This window comes from Eschrichtius robustus, chromosome 6 (assembly GCF_028021215.1).
Source record: "Eschrichtius robustus isolate mEscRob2 chromosome 6, mEscRob2.pri, whole genome shotgun sequence".
Classification (NCBI taxonomy): Eukaryota; Metazoa; Chordata; class Mammalia; order Artiodactyla; family Eschrichtiidae; genus Eschrichtius; species Eschrichtius robustus.
This window is the reverse complement of record NC_090829.1, coordinates 84,819,629-84,844,617: the sequence shown is the minus strand read 5'-3', so window position 1 is coordinate 84,844,617 and position 24,989 is coordinate 84,819,629. Positions and strand designations below refer to the sequence as shown.

Here is a 24,989-nt window from a genome sequence, read left to right as displayed (position 1 = left end):
GGACAGCTGCTCCCGTGCCCCAGGTCGTGTTGTGTGCATCCCAGTAGGAGTCATCAAGAGCAGCAGGAGAGCAGGAAGGTGGTAGTGCATCAGAGCACTGAGCAGTGTGGCAGCATGGCACCGGGAAGAGGAAGCAGAATGGGCCCTTCCAAAGTGCTTTCATGCACTCCTTCATTTCTTGTATGGATACACGCACCGTTAACTGAGGAAGAAGAGAAACTTGCCTTGAGTTTTACTGGAAATTTATTAATCCTGCTTTTACTCTCACATGCAGCTTATTTTCAAAAATACCTTTGTATACTCACTAGCATGTTGATGGACCTAAGCAATACAGACCCATATGCTTGTCCAAAGAATGTCAGACAGGTCTACATCATGATGAACAGGATCTGGGTCCCTCGGGCAGAGCTTGTATGACAGGTGGAAAGCATGCCTTGTGTTGGCCTGCTGTGATTTGCATCCTAAACTGGAGCAAAAGCCAAGGTCAGGCCAAGGTCGAGACTGGGGCCAAGCAGAGGACTTGGTACATGATAAGCATTCTTTAATTATTGGTCTTTTGCTGCATTGTTCACTGCTGTATTTCCCCATTGCTAAGACAGTGGTCACAGAAGTTAACCAGACTTATTGTTGCAATATATACAAATGTTGAATCCCTGTGTTGTATACCTGAAACTAATATAATGGCTATATGGGGGCTATAAGTAACCACACTGGGGCACCACAGTGGGCAACAGAGCTATATAGAATTCTGAGTACTTGCCTAGACATTTCTTTTCATGACTATACCTTCTATTCCTATCCTGTGATTTAATTTCCATGTGGAAAAAAGTTATTTGCAGCCTATGTTACGTTGTAACATGATCAAATGGTAAAAATTTTGTATTCTAGTCTCTTGCCTTCAGTACTAGGATGGCTCTGTTGATGATAATATAAAACTAATTTTAAGTTTAAATTGCTTTGGGAATAAGAAATTGTGATTTAGTGAATATATGCCCCTCTTTCAAAAGCGGAAGCAGTGTTTTCCACTCTTTTTTTAAAACTCAGGAATAATGACCATTTTCTGAATTCAAATTTTGAAGGTCTGGTATGTTCATTACTGATGTTGGACCACACACAGAGGAAAGTAGATGTCATTTTGTGACCAGCATTCTGAGTTGTCACATCCTGAACAAACCCCTCAAAGCCCTGGAACTCATCTGCATTTTGCACAAGACCCTGATGGAATTTGCTGTTTAAACCTTAACCATATTCTTTGCCCTGAACCTACTGGTTTCCTGATGAGACCTGAAATCTTGGGGAAAAAAATAGGCTTTTCCACAATATTTTTTTAAATCATAAGTTTTTCACAGAGACCCTCTGAGAAACCCTGAAAAACCAATATCTTTCAGAGGTCACTGATGAAAACCTAGGCTGGGTGGACTTGAGTTGTCAAAGTATATCCACAAAAAGGCTGATTTAAGTTTGGCAAAGGAGAGACATTGAGTTGGGGAAAGAAAGACATATAAAATAATGCCAGTGATTCAGGAAGGCCAGAAGGACATTAATTTTCCCAGAAACTAATGTGTACTCTCCTAAACTCTTCACCAGAGAAAGAGAGGGGGCTTGGTTTGAATTTCCAGGGTATTGCTGATTTCTTAACTCCAAGTATGGTGCCTGGCACAGAATAAGTCATTCAGTATGCATTTATTGAATGCTGTGACTTGAAGGAAAAGAACATTGCTCCATCTCTCCTTTTTTTCCCCCCTTTTTCTCCATAAAGGTTGAAAAAAATGATGAGGACCAAAAGATTGAACAAGATGGCATCAAACCAGAAGATAAAGCTCATAAGGCCGCGACCAAAATTCAGGCTAGCTTCCGTGGACACATAACGAGGAAAAAGCTCAAAGGAGAGAAGAAGGGTGATACCCCAGCCGCGGAGGCGGAGGCGAATGAGAAGGATCAAGCCCCCGTCACTGACGGTGCGGAGAAGAAGGAGGGAGAAGGTTCCACTCCCGCTGAAGCGGCCCCAGCCGCCGGCCCCAAGCCCGAAGACACCGGCAAAGCCGGCGAAACTCCTTCCGAGGAGCAGAAGGGGGAGGGCGCCCCCGACGCTGCCACAGAGCAGGCAGCGCCCCAGGCTCCTGACCCCTCGGAGGAGAAGGCCGGCTCTGCTGAGACAGAAAGTGCCACTAAAGCTTCCACTGACAACTCGCCGTCCTCCAAGGCCGAAGACGCGCCAGCCAAGGAGGAGCCTAAACAAGCCGACGTGCCTGCTGCTGTCACTGCTGCTGCCGCCGCCGCCGCCCCTGCTGCAGAGGACGCTGCTGCCAAGGCAACAGCCCAGGCTCCATCGGAGACTGCGGAGAGCAGCCAAGCCGAGGAGAAGATAGGTGAGCGACCTCCAGGGTCAGACGCCGTGGGGGGCCAGGCCACCTGTACTTGGGGGCCTATTTGGAAGGCCAGGCCGCCTGTGCCTTCAAGGGAGAGGGGAAATTTCTAGAAGGTGTATTCAGGAAATCGAGGGAAGCTTCGCTGAATTCCCCAAAGTGGCAGGGCTGAGAGCTAACTCTGGCCACTACGTTCCCAAGTATCTCCAAGCCTGAGAGAGAACTTGGGCAGGTTTGTGTAGCAGCCGGTACTAGACAGGTCTGGCAATTACCTTGTTAATTGGATTGGCAGAAAGAGTAAAACTAGGTAATCCTGGTTGGAAAAAATATTCTGTGTGCTGGATAGACTTAGCTTAATAAGTAATTACTGAGGCTACATATATTTTATGGATGGGAATTAGCTAATGTGATTATTTAGCTCTGGGAAGTGCCTGGTATAAATGCAGCCAACTCCCTATTGATTCAGATGATGCAGTTTGTGAATTGCCAGCAGCTAAAACATACTCTCAGACCACCTTTCCCTATCCCACAATATGTTTCTGGGCATTCTCCCCCATCAATTGGTGAGTAGTGTGCGTATGTGTATGTACGCTCAGAGAATGTTAATTGTAACATTAATCGGGGTCAGACTAATTAGGAAAATAAGTCTGTTGATGTTGCCAAAAACAAAAGAAAAACCCCAAATATAGAACATGTTGTGAAGTCAAACATAAATTATCATTTTATTATCAAAGACACTACTTTCTACCATACGCATACATAATTGAGGGTTGACTGTGATTTTTAAAAGGTACTAGATTCTCTTTGGTTTGGAGCTCTAACCTGGAGTGTTTTCACTATTATTGCCCAAAGAGCCTGTGCAGAATTGGAATAGAGCATTCACAGTACAAGATAAATTTAAGGGAACTTCACCCCTCAGCACTAGATCTGTCCCTCCACCTCAACCCATCCATAGTGGTGAAGGAGGCCAACGGTCTCCAAGGTCTTTCTCTAGCCTAGTGTGACCCATGAATACATTTCAGCCCCAAACATTAAAGATAAAGTTGCTTCTGTGCCAGTTGAAAAGGTTGGGTTTACTCCTTTAGAATTTAGTGATTTAACCCACTATGTGTCCAAGGACCCAAATTTGGACTGGACCACACTGTGCCCTTGGGAAAAGACCTACTCCATGAGGATGCTCTGGGAAATGCCTTGCTATCTGACCATTAGATTGAGAAAGTAATTATTGGATATTTGCCATGATATCCATCTCTCCACATTAGATACTGCAGGATGGTGGAAGATTATTCTAGATATTTTCTGGTCTACTTCTTTCATCTTACCCCCCAAATTCTATGAGTAAACAGCCAGATTATATTAACTATTATTGTTATTAGCATTATCTAGCTTCAGATAAAGCACACACCTCTTTCTACCAGTGACTCATCTTAAATCTTTATTCTAACTATATACCTGCCCCAGGGGCCAGACCTTGAGGTTAAGAAGATGGGAATATTTCCCTGGAAAAGGTAAGGCATGTGATAAGAATGGTTTTGGTTTCAATTTACTCCGCAAAACAAACCTTGTTAACTACTCTTCTTTAGGTTTAAGTTCCAGCCGTAGATACAATGGCTAGAAATCATTTTGCATATGACAGACTACCTATTGGTAATTTTCATAAATCTTAGAAATTAATCATGATTTTAAATATAGAAAATATTTGACATTACTCAGATCATATTTTTAAACTGGGATTTCTGAAATTGTAAGCAGAGACAGAAAGACATAATGTGATTCTAGGTATATGCTCATGATTTGGATTAATAGAAAGGAGGACTGCTTGAATCAATGGAAAGTCTAAAAATAATATATTTTAAAGGAAATTCAGTTTTTATTATTTTTCAAGTTATGATAATTCAAATGAATCAATAAAATATTTTATGTAGTACATGCTCAATAAATGTCAAGTGATGAATGAATGAAAATTGGGCAGATTCAATTTATAGATAATAATTTGTTTACTCATTCATATATTCTTTGTGCAGCCTTGCTTACTCCATTCACTTATTTAATTAAAAATGTGTCTGGTCAGTAAAAGCAAATAGGGATCATGCTCTGTCCTAAATTTTACAATTTCTGACTAAAAAATGCCTCAGTTAGTCTGAGTTTAATATATACATTGAAAGGTAATTGAAAAGTATAGATGAAGTTCAACTTGAAGGTAATCACAAAGGGCAATTTATTTTACATTGTTTCTGAGCTTTGGGTAGGTATTGTCCTCTTGGTTAGATCTTGAAATGCTGCCTATAGCTTCTTTCTGGACTGATGTATCTATTAGCCTTGCCTGCTGTAGGTGACAAGCACAAATTACCCAAATATGATGAGTCTCATGGAATCACAGAAGCTACAGGTGACAAGGAGATCTATCACAGCATATCAAGCCCAAATTCCCATGGGCCCTGTACCACATTTTCGTCTATCTCGTATTGGATTTCATTCTAATCCAGGTTAAAAGAACAATATTCCCAGTTGAGCACTACTGTTTGGGAATGGACGGCTACCCTGGGTGGCTTTAGGATTCTGTGACTGCCTGGAGGGGTGTAGAGAGACAGTCAGTCGGATACGGTGGAGTAGGTTTGGGGGGCAGAACAAGCCAAAAGAGAGATTCAAGACAAAAATTGCTGTCAGTAAGAGGGTCAGAATTTTGGACCAATCTGATCACTACTTTAATACAAACGGGAATTCTTTCTAAATTAGAAATGTTTTCTTTATTTTACTTCCTTTACTATTAGTGGGTTTATTACAGGTGGATGCCACTTGCATTAGGACCTTTGGAATTTTTTTTCATTTTTTTTTTTTTTTTAATCCTCCAACTATATCTTCCTGTCTCTGCTTTGCCACTCTGTTTGCCCATCTCTGCATATGTCTATGGCCAAAAAACTTCGGTTGCATTTCTGATGATGATTCCTTTATAGGAGGAGAAGTGTTTGTGGTATCTTTAGGGTACTGCCTCCTTTCAGCCATGAGGAGAGGACTTTCAAGCCTCTTTTGACGATAATGTCTTTGGTGTCTCCTACTGGATAGTATCACTGTGCTCATTGGACTCACGGTGAAAGAATTCTCTGCTATGTCTCTTCTTCTCCATGATAACCCACTGACTTTCCCCAGTAGAGGGAAATTTCTGCTCTGACTATATTCAGTGATGTCGTATTACCAAGGGAACACATCCAGGAGGCTAGAAATCAGAGATGTTGACTGGGTAGCTGTCACAGGGTACTTGACTGGTACTAGTAGGAAGTGTAACTGGGTTATCCTAGATTTTCTGTATGTTGATTTTGGCTGCATTTTATTTTCGTGGTCTCTTTACCCTTTTCTAACTGGGGCCATCAATAATGATCTAGGAAAGAGAGGAGTTCTATCCATCATTCCTCTGAATAGAAACTCAGTGTCTTTCTACCTTTTTTCCTTCTTTCCCTTCCTCCTTCTTCTTCCCTCCCTCCCTCTCTTCCTCTCTCCCTTTGTTCTTTCCTTTTTCCCTTTCATTTATATTAACTTTCTACCATGCTAGGCATTAGCGTCACAAAGATGCATTAGTTATGGTCGCTGATCTTAAGGAGTTCTGATTTGGTAGTAGGCGTGGGATGAAATTCAGGGAGCGGTTTTGAAAACTATGACAGTAATAATCTCAACTCAGTTAAATTCTACAAAAAGATATGAAGTATCTTTATATGCCAATATACTATGGGACAAAATATGGATGAGACAGTGCTTCGTGCAATTTGCTACATGCTAAAAAGGTTTTATGTAATGTGTGTCTCTATAGCCAAATTATTAGCAAAAGAATAATGCAACTTTTATAGTTTCTGGAAAGATAATTATGTGTAAAAAAATGAAATACCCAACCCACACTTTTGGAGTTGGAGAAATTCTTTACTTTCCCCAGAACAAAATGTTCCAAAGGCCCAAGATAACCATCCATAATATTCTTAGCTCTCCAGAGGATAGACCCACTTCCACCGCACTCTGTGTTACATGTGAGATTAACCAAGAATATTTACACTTATTTGACACGGTGCCTCAGAAGCAGTTCTGGTTTGATATGTGGTTTCAACCACTTCCTAAATTTGTACACAACTCATGAAGAGTGAAAATTTAGGTTGTGAAAGTCCATAAATGCTATCTATAAAACATGGGCACCCTGTCAGCTACTCAGTGGCACACTGCTTAAATACTGTTGATTATTAAGCTTTTATAGAGCACTTTTATATTGCTCTAGTAATCATTTTTATTGGCTTTTCTTGAAAACACTCCAGTGGCATTCGATAATATTTTTCTTTCTGCTTTTACATTCTGAGAACAGGGGCAAAGTAAATGGATATTCTGCCCACAGACACGGTGACAAAGTAGGGGTCAAACTGATAGACCCCCTAAATCCTCACCTTAATCTTGGCGTTGCAGTTCTTTACCTCTTTTTTAAGGTGCTATGTTTTATCTCAATTCCTGCGTTTTCTCTTTATCTTAGCAGTTGTGACAATTTCTGATTATTGTCAGGAAGTACCAACCAGGTCCTAGGACATTCTGTGCCCTCCATGCCCAGTAAGATAATACCAAGGAAAGAATGCTGGAGACCAGGGGTATAGCCTCAATATTTTTACTAATCAGATGTGTGATATGAGGCAAGTCATTGCTTCTCTCTGGGCTTCAGTTGTCTCATCATTAATAGAAAGAGATAAGGTAGTTGGTTCTTAAGGTTTAAAATATATAGTTTCTACTGAGCCTGCGCTCTAGAGCTCACGTGCCACGACTACTGAAGCCCGTGCGCCTAGAGCCCGTGCTCCGCAACAAAAGAAGCCACCGCACCGCAACGAATAGTAGCCCCCGCTCGCCGCAACCAGAGAAAGCCTGCGCACAGCAACGAAGACTCAATGCAGCCAAAAATAAAAAATTTAAGAAATAAATTTAAAAAAAAAGAAAAGATCAGCCAAATAAATAAATAAATAAATAAATAAATAAATAAATAAATAATATAGTTTCTATAATAGGTAGCACTTAATGAGCATTTATGAAGTGTCAGACCCTGTGCTAAGTGCTATGTGGGGATTATCCTATTTAATCATCAAAACCATTCTGTGGTGTAAGTGCTTCAATTTCCCCTTCCACTTTTACAGATGTGGAAACTGAGGTTAAGAGACATTGAGGCACCTCATCAGCATCAACAGCTGGCAAGTAGCTAAACCATGAGCTGAACCCCGACAGCTTGACTGCCGAGGTCATACATTGAACCCTGACACCCAGGGAGAAATGAAGACGAGAGGAATGTCTAAGAACCCAGGCATCATGTCCTAATCTAAGACCATCTCCCTCATTTGTATAATTGGATACTCCAGACGCTTGTCTGGGAATCATTAGTGATCGCATTTATAGGCGGGTATCCAGTAACTAACCGCACTCCTTGGTCATAACTTTCTCACAGCTCCGTCACCCCAGAGTTATTGGGGATATTAAACTGGTTTTGAGTCTTGAGTTCTTAGTTTGAAAATCCTTCAAGTACTGTTTGATTAGGCCCCAGAGAGCTGTAAGACCAGTTAAATTTGATTGTTCTTAACAGGAGTACTGCTGACTCCATTAAATATGCCAGAAGAGCTGAAATTTAGAAATTGAAATGTTGAGAATTCAATCAGATGAAAGCAATTTCATGTATTCTAGACAATTTCTATCCTAAATTTATCAGAATTCGTATCTTTCAAAATTCTTGTTTATATCTGTTGCTCCCTTTTGGCAAGTACATTTCCAAAGGACCCCGATACCTTTATATTTATAACTAAAATAGTATAAAGAACTTAATAGGTAGAACAGATAGGAGAGCAATCACTGTCTCTTCAAATAAAAAATTTAAGCAGACAGAAGATAGGAAGAGATGTATTTTAGAGTCAAGAAACTCATATTGTGAGGCTTTTTATCCATTCTTTTATAGCTCATATTTAATAACTACTATCACCTTATAAAAAAAAAGCCAATAAACAGAAAAGCATGTAACTCCCCCAATTTTAAAGTGGTAAAACTATATTTGGAAGTGAAACTCGAACAATATTTCTTAAAATGTAGAATACTTTTCAGACACTAATGCATGTTTATCAAATATTTTTGCCTCTTTTTTCTCTACGTATACACACGCACACATGCATATCTACCCAATTCTAAAAGGATTACAAGGAGGAAGAACCAAGAGTAGCAAGAGTTACATAGTCAGTCCATTTGGCTAAACATGGGGAGAGAGCAGAACACCCGATCTAATGGACTAGAAAGCACTGAGTGGTCATTACTCTTATTTTGTCCTCACAATCATAGCTTCATTAAGTAAAGAATGAAAAGCTTTCTATAACCAGGCAAAAAAGGAAGGGAAGAAGGAAACCAATAACGCTGCTTAAAGCTGCAAGACTGGAGCCCTTGAAGATCTCCCAAGACTATATGGTTTACAGTATGCACAAAGAGGAGGGAAAGGTTTGAAAGGATGTGTAAGTTTTGCCAGCCCTCTTAGTCATGTTTTAATTTTGTGCCCTAAGAAAATGACTGAATCAGGTGCTGAACCGCAGACCAATTCATATCATCAAGAACATCTGAGTCACTACTTTCTTCAAAAAGTCTTTAGCCAGTTGTTAATCTCACAACACTAAAGCTTGGCTCTCTAAGCAAATAATTTATTTTGTGGCTTATTTAAAAGAATTGCCCATAAATGGTTTTCACAAGGATGATGAATAACATCATGTTTTTAATAGATCCAGTATCTTGTAGGAAGTATATAGAGCAAACGCTCTGTATTTTCAGCATAATAGACGAAAGACTGCCTAAAGTCAAGAGACCTGGATTCTTGTTCAGATTCTGCTGATGATTTCAGGCCAGCTCTTTTGCCCTCTGAGCCTAGTTTCACACATCTTCAAAGTAAATGGGTTCAACTAGGTTTTCTCTGCTTTCTAGCTTCAAAAGGCAAGTGTGCAGTGGTAGACTAAAGAGGCATCTGGAAGAGTGGGCATATGGCCTCTTACTCAACCATTCTCACTTCCCCGTAGTGCCTTATTTTCTAAACTATTAGATAGTGGGTTTAGGGGACAGGGCAGATAGTAGAAGAAGTCTGGATAGACGGGCGAAGATTTCAGGAAGAGGCAGCACTAAGAAAGTTTATGTTTACACTGGAAGCCCAGGAGACTGCAAGGAAATCTCAGTGGAATTTTCTAACCCACCTTACACTTGAGATTGAAAACAAAAAGTTGACAATGATGTTTTCAGATATGGTTAGACTTGCTTTTAACCTCCCTGAGATGGAAAACGACAGCTCGAGTGGCTATAATTTACTGTCAATAGTTTCACTTTCATCTTAGACTTAATTTATTATTAGTTTATTTTTTAATACCCATCTTACTTCATTAAAGTAATTAAAACAGCTTCAAGGGTATATAAAGCCTTGGATTCTTGTGTAGAGCCATGGATGCATTTGACAGATAATTGTGGTTGATAAGCCTTTCAAAGATTTTGTCACTAGACCTTCATTAAAACATAAGAATGACAGGAATAGGCCTAACATGACTTTCCTCCAATTCTTTTATTTACTGTACAGTCACATAATTGGATCTTCGACCATCAGTGAAATTAGCTAACAGGCCCAAGTGTTTGGAATTGGGTTATTGTACATCCCAAGAAAAGATGCAGTAGATGATGCACAAGTTAGATATGCTTACTCAGCAATTCTCATACGTATTTTCACTTTTTGAATCATGAATTAGGAGACTGTGGAAGATAAAATATTTTAGTTCGATCATCTCACACCATTCTATTTGGAATGGAAACTGCAGTATCTTCAGGGGAAAAGAAAGTACCCTAGGAGGGCTATTTGCCTTTCCTTATGAATCATGTTCAACATTAATGTTCTTTCCTGGAGGCATATATATGGTCAAGTAAGTTCTGAGGCTAATTTTTTGTTTTTACTTTTTTTCAGTATGAGTTGGTAGAATCTTTTGGATTTTGGAAGAGAAACCAGAAACGATTCACCTAAATGGTCCCTTCTGTGTGTCTCTCAGAGTGGAGATGAACATTTTTATAGCTCCACAAGAATATTCTCTTTGCCTTAGGGTATGAAAAAGTGAAGAATATAATTTAGATATGTTTTAGGACCATCACCATGCCTATAGCATAATTGTCTGCCAACTCACAAACACATATGTACACATACAAACACATACACACACACACACACACACACATACACAGATTCAATATGTAGGGAAAGGCCTGCCTAGGGGTTCAGGCCATTAGAGAAAATCTAGAAGAACAATGAACTACACATTTTTTCACTCTTCAGGCCAACAAGAAGAGGAAAATGGCTCCAGACACATCTCTCTGTCTCTCAGAGGGGGTATGGGGAGAGTAAAGCTCTTTTCTCTGCTGGTTGTGTTATTGAGATGGGTTTGTGAATCTACAATGAGATGGGGAGAGCTAGGCATTAGGATTAAGGCTACCTATGATGAAATTTATAGTGTATGAAAATTAAAGTCCTGCTTAGGCTAATTAGGGAGAGAGTCCAGGAAGACTTCTTGGTGTAGAGTTACTGCAGCTGAATCTTGAAGGACAAGATGTATCTAATAAAAAGGGATATCTTTTATTTAAAAAAACTTGAGAGACCACCTCTCATTCAAACTAACACAAAAATACAAATAACTTAATTCATGTCATAATTCAGCAGTACCTTTTGAAGATTAACCATCAGTGGTAAAAAGTAGCTCCATCATATGTTTTGTTTATTGTTGAAACTCTTGCACCTGTAACAATGGGAAATAGAAGGCAACCAATAAGTATTTGCTGAATGAGTTAAGAATGAATGAACAGGGACTTCCCTGGTGGTCCAGTGGTTAAGACTTTGCCTTCCAATGCAGGGGGTGAGGGTTCAATCCCTGGTAGGGGAGCTAAGATCCCACATGCCTCGCCACCAAAAAACAGAAGCAATATTGTAACAAATTCAATAAAGACTTTAAAAATGGTCCACATCAAAAAAATCATTAAAAAAAAAGAATGAATGAAAAATGTTATCACACTAGAGAAAGTACTAAAATTGACCTAAAAGACTGGATTCTAACCTTAACCTAATTCTAACTTTAAGCACTCACATTACTTTGGGTGTGAGTTTACCCTTTCATAAAACAGAAATGTTGGACAGAGGGTTTCCAAATCACTACCATTTCTGATAGCTCAGCACTGCCCATTATGACACATTCCAACTTATTTGCAGATTCTAAGTGACAAGGGGATACAGACACTTGCTCAAACAGAAAGCTGTGCCGCGCCCCCCTTTCTTGTATTTTGGAAGCTGAATACACAAGCTTCCCAGAAAGTTCTGTTGTTACTCAGGGGCATACATCATCCTCGAGGTAGCCAGAATTCACACCACTTAGGGCTTCCGAGACCAATGTGAGCATTTTGCATTATGTTCAGGAACATATTGAAAACTAGAGGAAACCAAAGCTGCTCCCTTCTGAAAGCAGGTGATTAATTTCATTCCCGCCCCATGAGTGACCTGTGTGGCTCTTGCCAGTGTGTGACAGGTACACCCAGGGAAGGAATGATCTGCCAGTTTCCTTGGCTGCTTTTCCTCATCTGACATGTTTAAGTAATCTTTGCAACGTGTTAAGAGTCTCCTGAACCTGCTGTGTCCCTGCTATAGGGTGAATTGTTAATATGTTCCCAAACTAACAGTTCTGGGACAGAGACCAGAAAATAGACTTTCCCACTCCTGTTGCTGATTCTCCTTTTCCACAGTAGTGTAAACATAATTTGCATACAGCTTGTGAGCCGTTCAGACTGCAGACCACAAGGGACATTGGACTGGGAGGCTGAATAGATTCCCCCCACAACATGTAAACTGTAACTTGCAGCAACTCTCATGTATTTGATAAAAAGACAGAAAGGACTCCTCTTTGTGAAACTACTCTCGTTCAATTTAAAAGGCTAAGAAAGGCCAGGTTTAGCAACGTGATTACAGCATTCTCCCCAGTGCTGTAATCAGATCCTGTGAGAAAGAAAAGCAGGTATGAAAGATGTTTGTCTCCCTCCTTCCTTCTCCTTCAATACAGGTGGCTTAACTCTAGTAGGTGGAGAAGAGAACCTGGCTTCTATTGGAAGATACAAGCCGGTTTCCTTTTTCTAGCCTGTTTTTAAAAAAGGAAAAACAGAGGGTAAAAAAAATGAAGCAAAACCTTGTCACTTTCTGATTGGCTATTTATGTACGCTTTTTACCCCAGCAGAAAAGTAGACATTTAAGATGTACCATTGTATTTGTAGTACATGGAGAGTGGTCTGGATACAAGGCTGGTGTAGTTGTCAAATTATGTAACGTCTGGGAGGAGGAACCCTTTTCTGTTTTCCTAACATCCTGATAGAGCAGGTTTTGGTAAGAGTACCATACAATAAGTGAAGAAATTGTTTTGCTTGTTCAAGATTAATCTGGAGTTCTGGTTACATGGTTATCACATTAGGAATCTCCACCAAAAGGTTAGTTTGAAATATGAGTTAGAATGAGCATTTATCACACTTTCAGATATTACTGAATAATATTTCTCTTTCCCACTCCTCTCCCTATATTTCTTTTAGTCACTGTCTGGCCATCTGTCCTGAGGTACATGATGATTGTGGCTATACGTGGGTATATGTTGCAATGTAAAAAAAAAAAAAAAAAACCCAAAACATAAAGATCATTCATGATTGATGGTTTTATTAGATATCTGCAGTAATGTGTTGGTAAACTGGCTCTCAAAACAAAACAACAAACAAACAAAAAACCCCAAACTCAAAAAGCCCTGATCTGTAGTGTTTGTTGCAAATACTCCCATCGTGGCTGATTTCAGGCTACCCACGTGTTGCCACTGAACACACAGCTGGGAAGTAAGGCTAACAACTTGCTCTCAGTAGCCAGTGGGAGCCAGCTCCATCGTATCCCAAATCAAAATATTTTAATAATTTAATAAACTTTACTTTTGGTAACTAAAATACTGGAACGATAATTATCAGTTCCCAAACAATGTATCAGCATGGAAACACATAAATATCAATTTATAACATTCACATACTTATATACATATGTATGTGAGGCCTTGAGAACTAGTTTTAACATTTGCAGTGAATTCTGTTGTGCATTGTACTCTTATTATAAAGGTTAAGAAAAAGGGTAAAGTTTAGAATTGCAATAATTACCGCTGAAGGGATGGATGGATATATGCCCTCAAAAATGATCTGAGCTACATCTTTTTAATGAATTGAAAGGCCTTTTATCTTTTCAGAGACGAATTCAGCATTTGGATTGAATTGTGACCATGGCTGACTTTTCTAACTTCTAGTGCAGAGGAAGGGTTGCCTCTTTCCCCTCCTCCTAGTAATTTTTAGTGCAGATGATGCTTTTAATTCTAGGCAGAGCATTGTGAAACAATGAATTCACAGACGGTATCATCAGATTAGGGAGTAATTTTTGAAGAGTGAAGCTTTCAAAATTTTTGGCCTGGGCATCATTTGTTCAAATAAGTTTCAAATATGTATACTAATCACCCAAACAGAGCTGATCTGGTTGAGAATGGTAGGGGGAAATGGCAATGGCTGGAGAGGCCCAGAGCTCCTTTTACTCTGCTTCTCTCCCTCCCGTCTAAATGGACCTTCTCTGGGCTCTGAAGTATAGTTTGAAAAATATAAATTTAAGGAATTTCTCTGGTACTGACTTTCTACACATGGCCCGCAGGATGGTCAAGTCAGATCTGAACCTGTCAGTCTCACTGTAGTGGTCTTCACAATGAGTATGAATAGCTGCAGCCACGCTGGTTAAGTAGTAGGTTATGTATATTATTTAGAAGGTGAAGAGAACTACCCCCCACACCCCATATTATAGTGCAACTGTTTAGTCATAGATAGGATTGGTCTGAGTAACCTCCAGGCACGGTGTTAGGTACATTAAACTATGTTCTATTTTATTTTGGTTCCAAATAGTATTAAAGCCATGCAAATTTATTTTATGAATAAGAAGCCCAAGTTTTATTTTCTAAAACCTTGTTTTAAAATCCTAAATCAGTGAATTTTGAATCGTTTTCCTTGGAGCCCTGAAGTTCCAGGGAGTAGGACCTCAGAAGTGGTTTCTGGGAATTAAGTTGTTTCACAGAGGCCAGGTTGGTGGGCATTGGGGTCCTCTACCATCCCACAATCCCCTATTCCTCCACTGACTATTTCTGGATCTTAGTAAAACTTTGGCATTTTAACTAATAATAATTGAAAATTACTGTTGTAAACTTAAGGCCATTTCAAAAGTCTTTGAGTTTTGGCATGATTAAAAGTCAACTGAACGTAATTCGGAACCCATATTTTAATTCAGGCATCACTCTATACTCAGCTTCAATTGTTTGTTTTACAAACCGATGATCTTCCCAGATACAGGACTTGTTCAAATTCTAATTGTTCAAATTCAGATAGGAATTGTTCGGGTTGTTCAGATTCTATAAGAATTTGTTTCTTATGCAAATTGTTAAGAAATGGAAGTTGGATGACTCACCCAGGGTTACTTACCAAGGCTAAATAAAATTACTACATCCATAGCTTCTGAGTCTTTAACAAAAAGAAACAGACTAATAATGCAACAATATTTTTTAGTTCTACTCCAATTTGCAACATAATTGTATAAACAAAACATTCTCTCTGATGAGATACCACTTAAGGAATTCCATCTATGTAATTTTGAAATAGCCACAAAAATAAGATTTCTAGAAAGCTAAAGCCCAAAATCTGCCCCAAGAATTCTAAAAAATCTGTCACCTTTCTTTCTTCTGCTCCTCAATCCCAGTGAATAATAGATGTCTGTCTGTGCCTCTGTCTAAAAGGATGCCAAAAATGAAATACCCACGTGCAACAGAGTCAGTTCTTATTTAACTCTGGAGATTAACATCCTAAATGTCACTTGAATGATTAACATCATGTTGTGAAACAGCCCAGCTGGGTAAAAAGGAGTAGATCCAATAATGACAGGATAATCTTAGGCTTAGGGTTAGACGGGTTTTGACTTGTAATTTCTAACAGACAACTCATACAAAGCTACAAACTTACACCTATCCATACAAATACCCTACATAATACCTTTCACTGTTTACCTTTGGGATGAAATCTAAATTATAACCATGACCTACAAGGCCCCATATGATCTGACTTCTGCTTCTCTCTCTGATCATATGTCCTACTCTGCCCTTCCTCACTCTTCTCCAGCCATCCCACATTTCTTAGTGTCTCTTGAACACACTTAGCTTGTTCCTACTTAGGACCATTGCATTTGCTTTCTCCCTCAATCTTCCCATAGCTACTTCTTAGCCCCGAGGTCTCCATTTGGATACCACTTGCTCAGAGAAGACTTCCCTGACCGTTTGACCAGAACAGTACCACCCCTGCCAGCCCCGTCAGTTCTACCCAATTTGTGTTCTCACTATCACTCTCAGTGTCTAAAATGACTTATTTATCTGTCTCTCACTAGACTTTCTGTTCCCTGAAGGCAGGGATGTGGCATCCTTCAGCACGGCATCCCCAGGGCTCAGAATGGACCCCAGCATGTAGATAGCCCTCAATGGACATCATTGATTGACTAATAATATGAATTTCACCTATGGAGAGATTTTTCTTCATAAGCAACTTGAGAAAGGAAAAACATCATTTTATTTTTCAAATTTGAAGACCCGCAAAAAAAGCTAAGAATTTCTTAGGCAAGGGTCCAACTTTATTGCTTACAGCCAAACTCTCATAGACTTTATAAATCAGGATCCTCTTTTGCATGACTTGTCATCCAGGCAGCAGACACTCTGCATCTGGAGGAGGGTGTTTGGCTCAGAAGGGAAGTTGGTCTGAGTGTGAAAAGAAGTTGGGACCCCTAGGAAGAACCAGGTGAGGTGTGGTGGGAACTCTGCACTGAAGAAAGAGGAAAGAGGAAGTAGAAGGGAGCGAGAATGGGGTAGAAAATGGCAGAGGAAGAAGGGAGAAGAAAAGTCCAGCAGTGGCAATATCAGAGGGGACAGAAAGAAGAGAAGATGAAAGGAGAACGAGGAGAAAGCAGGAGCATGGGAGAAGCAGGACTGGAGGTGCAGTGATGGGCGGAGCCGAGGAGAGGCATGAGAGCTGCGGGTACCCGCTAACTCTGCTGCCAGCACACCCTCTGGAGTGGGCGGGACACATTTACCTTCCTCTCTGGTAAGAGGATATGGTTTTGAAGGTATCTTTCCTCTCTAGCACTCTCTATTCTCCACTGCACAAATAGCAGGCCCTAAAGGGCTCTCTGGCAAATGGATTTTCTGTCTCGGAGCAGATCTAAGTGGCAGATGGGGCTCGGCTCCCCAAGGACAGACCCGTCCCCCCTCCCCACCCCCAAGGCTCACTATTGTTCCAGCCCTTCTGCAGCATCCGTCCGCAGCCAGTGCGGCCTCAGCAAAGCGAGAGACGCTGCCTCTGCCTGCTTCCAGGCAGGAAAAGAAAAGAGGAGGTGAGCTTTACTGCCCCACAAGTTTAGATGGAGCTCTATTTTCATCCTAATACATTATGGACTCCAAGGCACGTATCAGAAACATTTTTTTACTTAGAATGCCTCACAGGGAAACAGTTTTGGAACTGTATCATCCTGGGTTCTCACTGTGTGGCTTTCATGATTTGTTTAATCCCAGACCTCTTTATTTCTAAGATGGAGATAATAACACCACCCTCAAACAGATGCTGTGAGGATTTAATAATTTAACATATTTAAAGAACCTGGTACAGGGTAGGTCTTCAAAGAACATTACTTTGCTTTACCTTTTTTTCTGATAATCTGAAATAAGTAGCTTTCATACTCCCCTCTCCCCATATGGAAATCCTCTGGACAGATCTTCAAACTGGAGAAGGTGAAAGCAAGGATCTTCTATCATCCTTTCATATGTAAATTTATTAGTAGAAGAGATCCTTTTATTCAGTAAATAAATAAAGAACCACCTTTTTTTTTTTTTTGGTGACCCAAAGTAAAATATCTCAAAGAGTATAAAGTACTACAAAAGAAAAATGCATTACTTAATGGATACTGCAACAGTAGACAGAGAACTGCAACAGCCATGGCTTTAGCCAGTTCTCTTCCTGGAAGACTGCAGTGCAAGGGAAAGCTCACAGGTGCTGGAATTGGACCTACCTATGTTTGAATCAAAGGCCTGGTCTCTAATCAGCCTTATGCCACTAGCTCAACATCAGATTTGTCATCTGTGAAATAATATCGTCATTGCTGAACTTGGTAGTTGCTAGTACTAAATAGATCACATGTAAGGTGCCTACTATGGTATTTTATTGAACACATTGTAAGTGTCTGATAAAAGGTCACTATTGCTTCTGGTTTCTTTCAATTGAAGCTACTGGGAAACTTTTTTTTTTCCCTTGGTACTACTTCTAGTTTTATAAAGGAAATTAATGAGCAAATAGGACGTGTTTTATGGCCAAAAGGAGAGACATAATGATTTGCAGCCTCTTCTGGGTGTCAGAGACTATTCTATTTGGCCTACCTTGTAGCTCAGCAAGATTACCAAGCCCTTACATTATCAGTAATGATTGAGCTTGGAAGGCAGCCAAGGCCACCAGGTAGTGATGTTAGGATTAATTTAGGCTCCATGTAATTGGTCCCTGGGAAACTGCGATCTAGGGATTCAACAGAAAATGTTGGGGTCCCTTAAGGGAAATAACTAATAAACTCTTTCTAGGTAGATACCAACTATAAACTGTCACATCTTGGATTTCAATCTTACAAACTTACACCTAAAAGGAAACTTAAAAATCTCCTAGACATGGGAACTGGGTGGACTTCAGAAGGGTCCTTTAATCCCCTGAAATTATTTGCAAAATGTTATACTGGGTGTGAATATGGGTGATATTCTGGCGTCCTTGACTTTTATCAGATATTCAACTGGGACCATGACACATAAAGATTAAGATCCACTGTACTCGGACACCCTCCAGGAGATGTTGTATTGTGGTGTGTTTTAATGAAAGATGAAACATGCTCTGGGATCCAGCTTGCATGGTCTGTCCATGGTCACACACTGAGTTCGGATCAGAATAGAGGAGATACACCCAGAAGTCGCAAAGACTGTATTTATTTATTAATATGCATAATTTCCATACTGAACTAGGCACTATGGGGGATATCGATGCATAAAAGTGAATATCTGTTATCATGGAAGTTACAATCTGGTTGAGAAAGAAAGGTAAGGGTCGTAAAAGAAAAAAAACATCCAGGACCAGTCAAGAGCAAAGTAAGGAAGTGCCAGTTTGCAGGCTGCTGTCTGTAATTGCAAAGAAGGAATTCTGAGGTTGGAATGATGGGTAGGGTCCTAAGGAAAGAAATGATCATCTCTATGGTGGATTGGTGAAGATGCTGGTGCAGTAGCTCGTGTCAGTGTGGGAGGATGGGATATGCCGAACCTACTTATTAGAAGCCTTAAAGTGGTCAGAGGACTTCACCCAGAGGATGAATAGAGGGTGGTTGAAGTTTTTACTTTATTATATTATTTTTGCTCCAAGAATGACTCCGATGTTTCTACAAGTTCTACACACGGCACAATCTACACGTACTAATAATTTTAGCTTATTCGTTGAAGGAGCTTCAATGAACAGTTTTAGACTGAGCTTTCAATCGTTTTGGAAGGACTGAAAAATAAAAAATAATTTCAGGACAGCTTAAAAATAGAATCCAGTCACAATAGGCGGTTCCAACCCTATTGCATCGCTCTGTCACTTGCCCGCAGCCCTTTCTTCCTGGAGAGTGATTCCGGACTTTGCCTTCCACCCAGGCTCCCAGGCTGGGAACGGAATTACGCTGGTGCCCTCTGCTGGGAGGACATGGGACGTTCAGCAGGAAACAATGGTGTCCTGGTCTTTGCACCGTAGGGGCTGAGTCGGTGACTCTGGGCCCACAGCAGCCTCCAGGCTGGATTCATTTAGTGCTATTTACAGATTTCCCAGTCAGGTATGCTCTGGCATCATGCCCAAATTCATTAACCAGGAGTAATCAGATTTTTACTGTAAGGAAATTGTCAGCTAGTTTTTTAAAATAGTCCAAGAAAACTGTCCCCTTTTACCCCGGCAGTTTGAGAGCTGGACCCTCCTTTCACTGAACACAATACCATGACTCATGGTGGGTGGTGGCCATCTTGCTACCAAACAATACCTCTTGAGAGGCCAGGGAGAGACTCTGAGGCCATTTTTTTTTTATCCTGTTCAATTATTGTTTTCTTTTAATGGCGGGGAAAGCACATTGAAATTCATCGCTGATTTCCTGGCTCAGATCATCAGAATTAATGGCATGGTGTTAAATTAGATTTAGAGTGTCTACTCTGGTGTTCCTGTAGTACCCTGCTCAGCTGATTTTTTGCTAGAGGTGAAAAAAATTTAGTTGTAATTATAATTAGGAAAGGGGTAGGGGAGTGCTGAGAAGGAACCCAAAAGAGAGAAGAGTTGTGAATTCTCATGTGTGCAAATTGGAGGCGAACTTCTAAAATAAAATGATGGGCATGGGGGAGGAGAGGATAGATTGAAACGATCATTTCCAATACTCCACTTTTATTTTATTTTATTTTTTTAGGATCAATAGCCTGGACATGGAGGTCTGCCTCTGGTTTCCATAACAACCTGGCTTATTGAAAGACTGCAGGCTCCGCAAATCCCCAATTATCAGCCTTGCAGGGCTTATTAATGGAGCTGAGGATCCCAGTGAGGCAGGCAGCTTATTGCTGCCACGTGCCTGGCGGGCTGGCGGGCGGGTGGAGGCGATGGGAAGGGAAGATGTATGATGAGACAGCAGCTATTTGTCCCCCTGTCACTTAGGGGGCTGCAGCCGTACAGCAGGCTGTGTGAGTGGCTCTTGAAGCCTTGAGTGGCAACGGCCGCTGTTGCAGAAATCGAAGTGGAGATTGTTTTCTCCAGCCCCACCCCAAAAGCCATCCATCTGGAATAAATCCGTATGAATATATCACGTGCCCCGTATGCTTATTGAGCTCCTATAATTAATTGAGGCTTCCTCACAAAGACAGTGGTGACTCTATATTACTAATATTAACTCAAGCCTTAATTAACATGTGAAGCCAACCTAATGCATATTAGATAGCTTTGAATTACTCAGCCTTTGGTTTGGTGTTCGCTTATTAAGTCTTCACTATAGAGTAACTGCAATAGCAACAGTAATACTGACGATGATAACAATATAAATAACACTTACTTGTCTTGTGCCAGGCTCTCTGCTAAATGCTCTCTCTACATGGAGTTTCTTGTTTAAGCCTCATAATGACCCTATGATGAGCGGTATTGTCCCTTTTACAGAAGTCAGAGAACTTAAAGGACTTATCTTAGGTCACATGGCTAGTGAGTGTGAATACATCAGGGTCTCATTTCTGCTCCCTGCATATAATTATTTTTATTCTCCCCTTTTATTTAATTTGGTGTCCTCAAGACAGAAAAGGAGCAGCACTTTTACAGTAAATCCTGTGTTCTCCAGTGTGACTGGGGAATGGGACATTCTGGCTAATCAAATGTTTTGATTAATAATTGCCATCATATCTTTATTGGATTTCCAATTGGGAAAAGTTTGGGATATAATAAAATATATACAACATTAGAAGTATAGTAATCATAGTCATAAAATGCTTCAGGACCATTATACAAATGTCAATTTTTATTGTGATGCAGAAGTGTTAGTTGATAGAGATGTCTGTTTGACAGCATGACAGATGAACTGTTTTTGTGACATAGAGATATCAATGCCTTAGCACTTTGAACTTTATATATTTCAAAGTACTTTATGTGAACCACCACTGAAGCTCCGTGTGATCAGAAAAAAATCTTTTGGGGTCTTTCAGAGTTAAAGAATATTAGTGCTTGGAAAACCTCAAACTCATTAAACACTGTGGATCCCTAGACTATGTTTTTATTAAACCAGAACCTTATGCTGTGTGGAAAATGAAATATGACACTCCCTTGAGGTGGTTCAATCCAAACCTGCCATACAGCACTGTGAGAGTGGATCAAGATTGGCAGAATTTTCATTATAGTTGCTCAAACAATTTTTTTTATGCTTTTAGTCTCCAGAACCAGTAATAGAACTTGTTCACAAGGACCATATCTTATTAAGGATTAAGAGAAGTGATGATAAGGACTGTTCAAGTTAATACTTACTGAACACATCAACTAAGCATTTTATATGTATCATACTTTACAACAATCCTATGAGGTAGGTACTCTCCCCATTCAGTAGATGAAGGAATCAAGGTACAGAGGGGTTATATAACATGCTCAAAGTATCACATTTGGGAAGTGGTGGGTTCTCAATTCAAACTCAGGCTGTCAAGCTCCTGACTCTGTATTAATCAGAGTTGTCTACATTCAGTGGCTCAAATTTGTTTCTTCCCAATCTTGAATCCACAACAATCACACCTACCCTCTCACCCTCCAATGAAACTTTTGCCAAAGTCACAGATGACTTCCTCATTGCTAAAATCCAGTGGTCCATTCCATGGCTCATCTTCTGTAGCCTACCAATAGCATTTCATAGTTGATCACTTTCTACTCTTCGAAGTACTTTAGTTACTGTTCTTCCAGCATATTACCTACTCCTGATTTTTTTCTGCTAACACATTGGCTATTCCTTTTCAGTTTCTCTTGTCCTTGCTTCTTCATCTCCTGGTTTCTAATTGTTGGAGTGTCTCACAGCTCAGTCTTGGACCTCCTCTTCTCCATCTACATTTACTCTTTTGGTGATTGCTCCCAGTTCATGGCTTCAAATATTGTCTACAACCTGATAAATCCCAATGATCCCTCAGTCGCCCAGACCTCTCTCCCCACTCCAGACCACCGCTTACTCAACTTGTGTATCGAATAGACACCTCAAACTAAACATTTTGAAAACCAAACTCCTATCTTTTCTCCCTGAACCTGCTCCTTCTCGAGTCTCCCCACCTCAGGAAATGGCAAGCTCACCTTTTCCTGAACCTCAGGCCACGTATCTTGGAATTATCCCCGACTCTTTTGTCTTTTCCAATATTAAATCTGTCAGCAAATCTTGTTGGCTCCACGTTCAAAATATATCTAGAATCTGAGCACAATTTCACTTTCTCTTGCATCCATCTCATTTCAATAAAAGCCAAGGTCTTAACATGGCCTCAGAGCCCTCCATGACTAGCATCCCACGGAGGTCACCACTTGGAGTCCACTTTCTCCGCGCCCCTCTCTTGCTCCCTTCCAGCAACATAATGCCTGTGCTACAGCCCCGGCAAACCACATGTGCTCACATCCAGGGCATTTGAACTACTGGTCCCTCTGTCTAGAAACCCACCCCCCCCCCCTTTTAGATCCTCATAGATTCTACTCTCTAACCTTCTTCAACTTCTGTTCACATGTCCCTGTCTCAAAGAGACTTTCCCTCTGATGGAGATTGTCACACCACCCTCATTCCGTCACTCTCTATTCTCCTTCCCCACATTATGTTTTTCATAGCTCTTAGCACCCCCTGACATGCTATATATTTTACCTGTTAATCTATAGAATAATATAAGCTCCACGAACAGGGTATTTTTTGCTTTATTATTATTTTGTACACTGCTATACCCCAGCAACTAGAATAGGAACCGAATGCTCAGTAGAAGTGTGAGGAGGAAGGTGCCTCCTTAGTCAAACAGAGTAGCTGAGTCAGTGCTGACGGTCAATGCATGGGTGGCAAAGGTGACCCAAAGTCCCTCTCACACTCAGTTGGTTGACTCCTTATCACCACTGAAGGAACTTCTCCTCTGCCTCCTGGACAGACATTCCTCCATCTTTCTCTTCCCTTGCAAGTTCCTTGGAGACTCCTATAATTCTTACATGTAATACCATCCCTCCTAGGGATTGGAAGGTGTTGGCAGCTGGGCAGTGGCTATAACTGGGCTGTCAGTGGCACCAGAGGACCAGAGCTGTGTCCTAGTCTCACTGCTTTATGGTCACTCCCTACATGGAACACAATCATAGGGAAGAAAGTGGTTTCATCTCCCCACGCAAAGGATCCATCTCTAAGAGAGGACCTTTTTAGCAATTCCAAACCACTGGGAATTCTGCCCCGACTGAGAATAGATGACATAAACACATCTTTGCTTAGGAGGGAGCTGCCTTTCTCTCAGGTTAAGTCATCAAATCAAAGTCATGAAAGCTTTAATGTCTAATAAGGAGTCTCTGGTGGATGAAAATGTTCTACTTATTACAAATGATAGTTAACTCAGTATTTACTTATTAGGAGCCCTTTTTGAGTATGTTGCATTTGCCTACATGTTGCTTATAGCTAAATATGGTTGGAACATTTTTTCATACAGGAGCATTTCTTCAGAGGAAGCACTGCATAAAAATGTGCAGAATGTATATATACATATATGTATATATACATATAAATATTTATACACACACACACACACACACACATCTCGGTTGTTTTTTTTTTTAAACTTTTTTTTTGGGTTTATTTATTTATTTATTTATTTACTTATTTATTTATTTATTTTTGGCTGTGTTGGGTCTTCGTTTCTGTGCAAGGGCTTTCTCCAGTTGCGGCAAGCGGGGGCCACTCTTCATCGCGGTGCGCGGGCCTCTCACTATCGCGGCCTCTCTTGTTGCGGAGCACAGGCTCCAGATGCGCAGGCTCAGTAATTGTGGCTCACGGGCCTAGTTGCTCCGCGGCATGTGGGATCGTCCCAGACCACGGCTCGAACCCGTGTCCCCTGCATTGGCAGGCAGATTCTCAACCACTGCGCCACCAGGGAAACCCCCACATCTCTTGGTTTTGATCAGTCAGAGTCCAAGGGTCAATTCTCACACCATCTATTAGCTTTGCACAATTTAGGAAACAGTTTTGTGACCCGGATAACAACAATAAAACTAGCAGGTCTTCTGTTAGACTCTAACTGTGATGGGTAAGATTGCCTGAGTAAAGGCAAAACACTGTGAGACAGACAATAAATGTAGTCTGTATAGCTGTAGACAAACTTTGGTAAGAAAGGGCTGCTCTGCATCACCAAAGGGTCTGGGGGTCCCTGGGGGAGGGGGTTTGTATGTGGTGGTACTTGGTCAAGGAAGTGGAGTGGAGAGATGGGGTTGGGGGGTGGGAATGGGTACAAAATTAGGTGGTGAGCGGGGTGGAGGGGAGGGGTGCCAGTGCTACCTGAAAATCCCCATCCAAAAAGAATGTGTGGTGGGAAGGGACCAGGGTTACAGCAAGCAACTGTTAACACTTGAAAATCTATGGATTGGAAACTCTGATGATAGGCATCTCTCTATGAAGAAGAGAACAAAATACATTTATGTGACAGATGATTTGGCCTTAAACTGGTATCTCTTCATTTCTTACTCATTCCCTCAACAACCCCACCACCGACCTCCTTTATTTAAACAGCATCCTAACCCTTTCCTAGGACAAGGGAAAGTGGGAGCAGCAGGAAGGGCGGACACTTCATGTACAGAGCTGTGAGTATTCTTTATCTCTAAGTGCTTGTAAAAGTGACAACCATTCTTGGGGACCGGAATTTCCCACTCCCAAGGCTGCCTCAGGCAATTGTAGATCATGTCTGTTTA

The 24,989-nt window shown here is 40.7% G+C and overlaps 1 protein-coding gene across 1 annotated transcript in view; it reads left to right on the top strand.

The window, feature by feature from the left end:
* The first annotated feature begins 309 nt into the window (after positions 1-309).
* GAP43 (growth associated protein 43) overlaps positions 310-24,989 on the top strand; it is a 43,154-nt gene continuing 18,474 nt past the window's right edge. Inside the window, exons 1-2 of the mRNA XM_068545667.1 lie at positions 310-411; positions 1,760-2,369. Coding sequence (XP_068401768.1) covers positions 310-411; positions 1,760-2,369 — 712 coding nt within the window. The remainder of the gene's footprint in view (positions 412-1,759; positions 2,370-24,989) is intronic.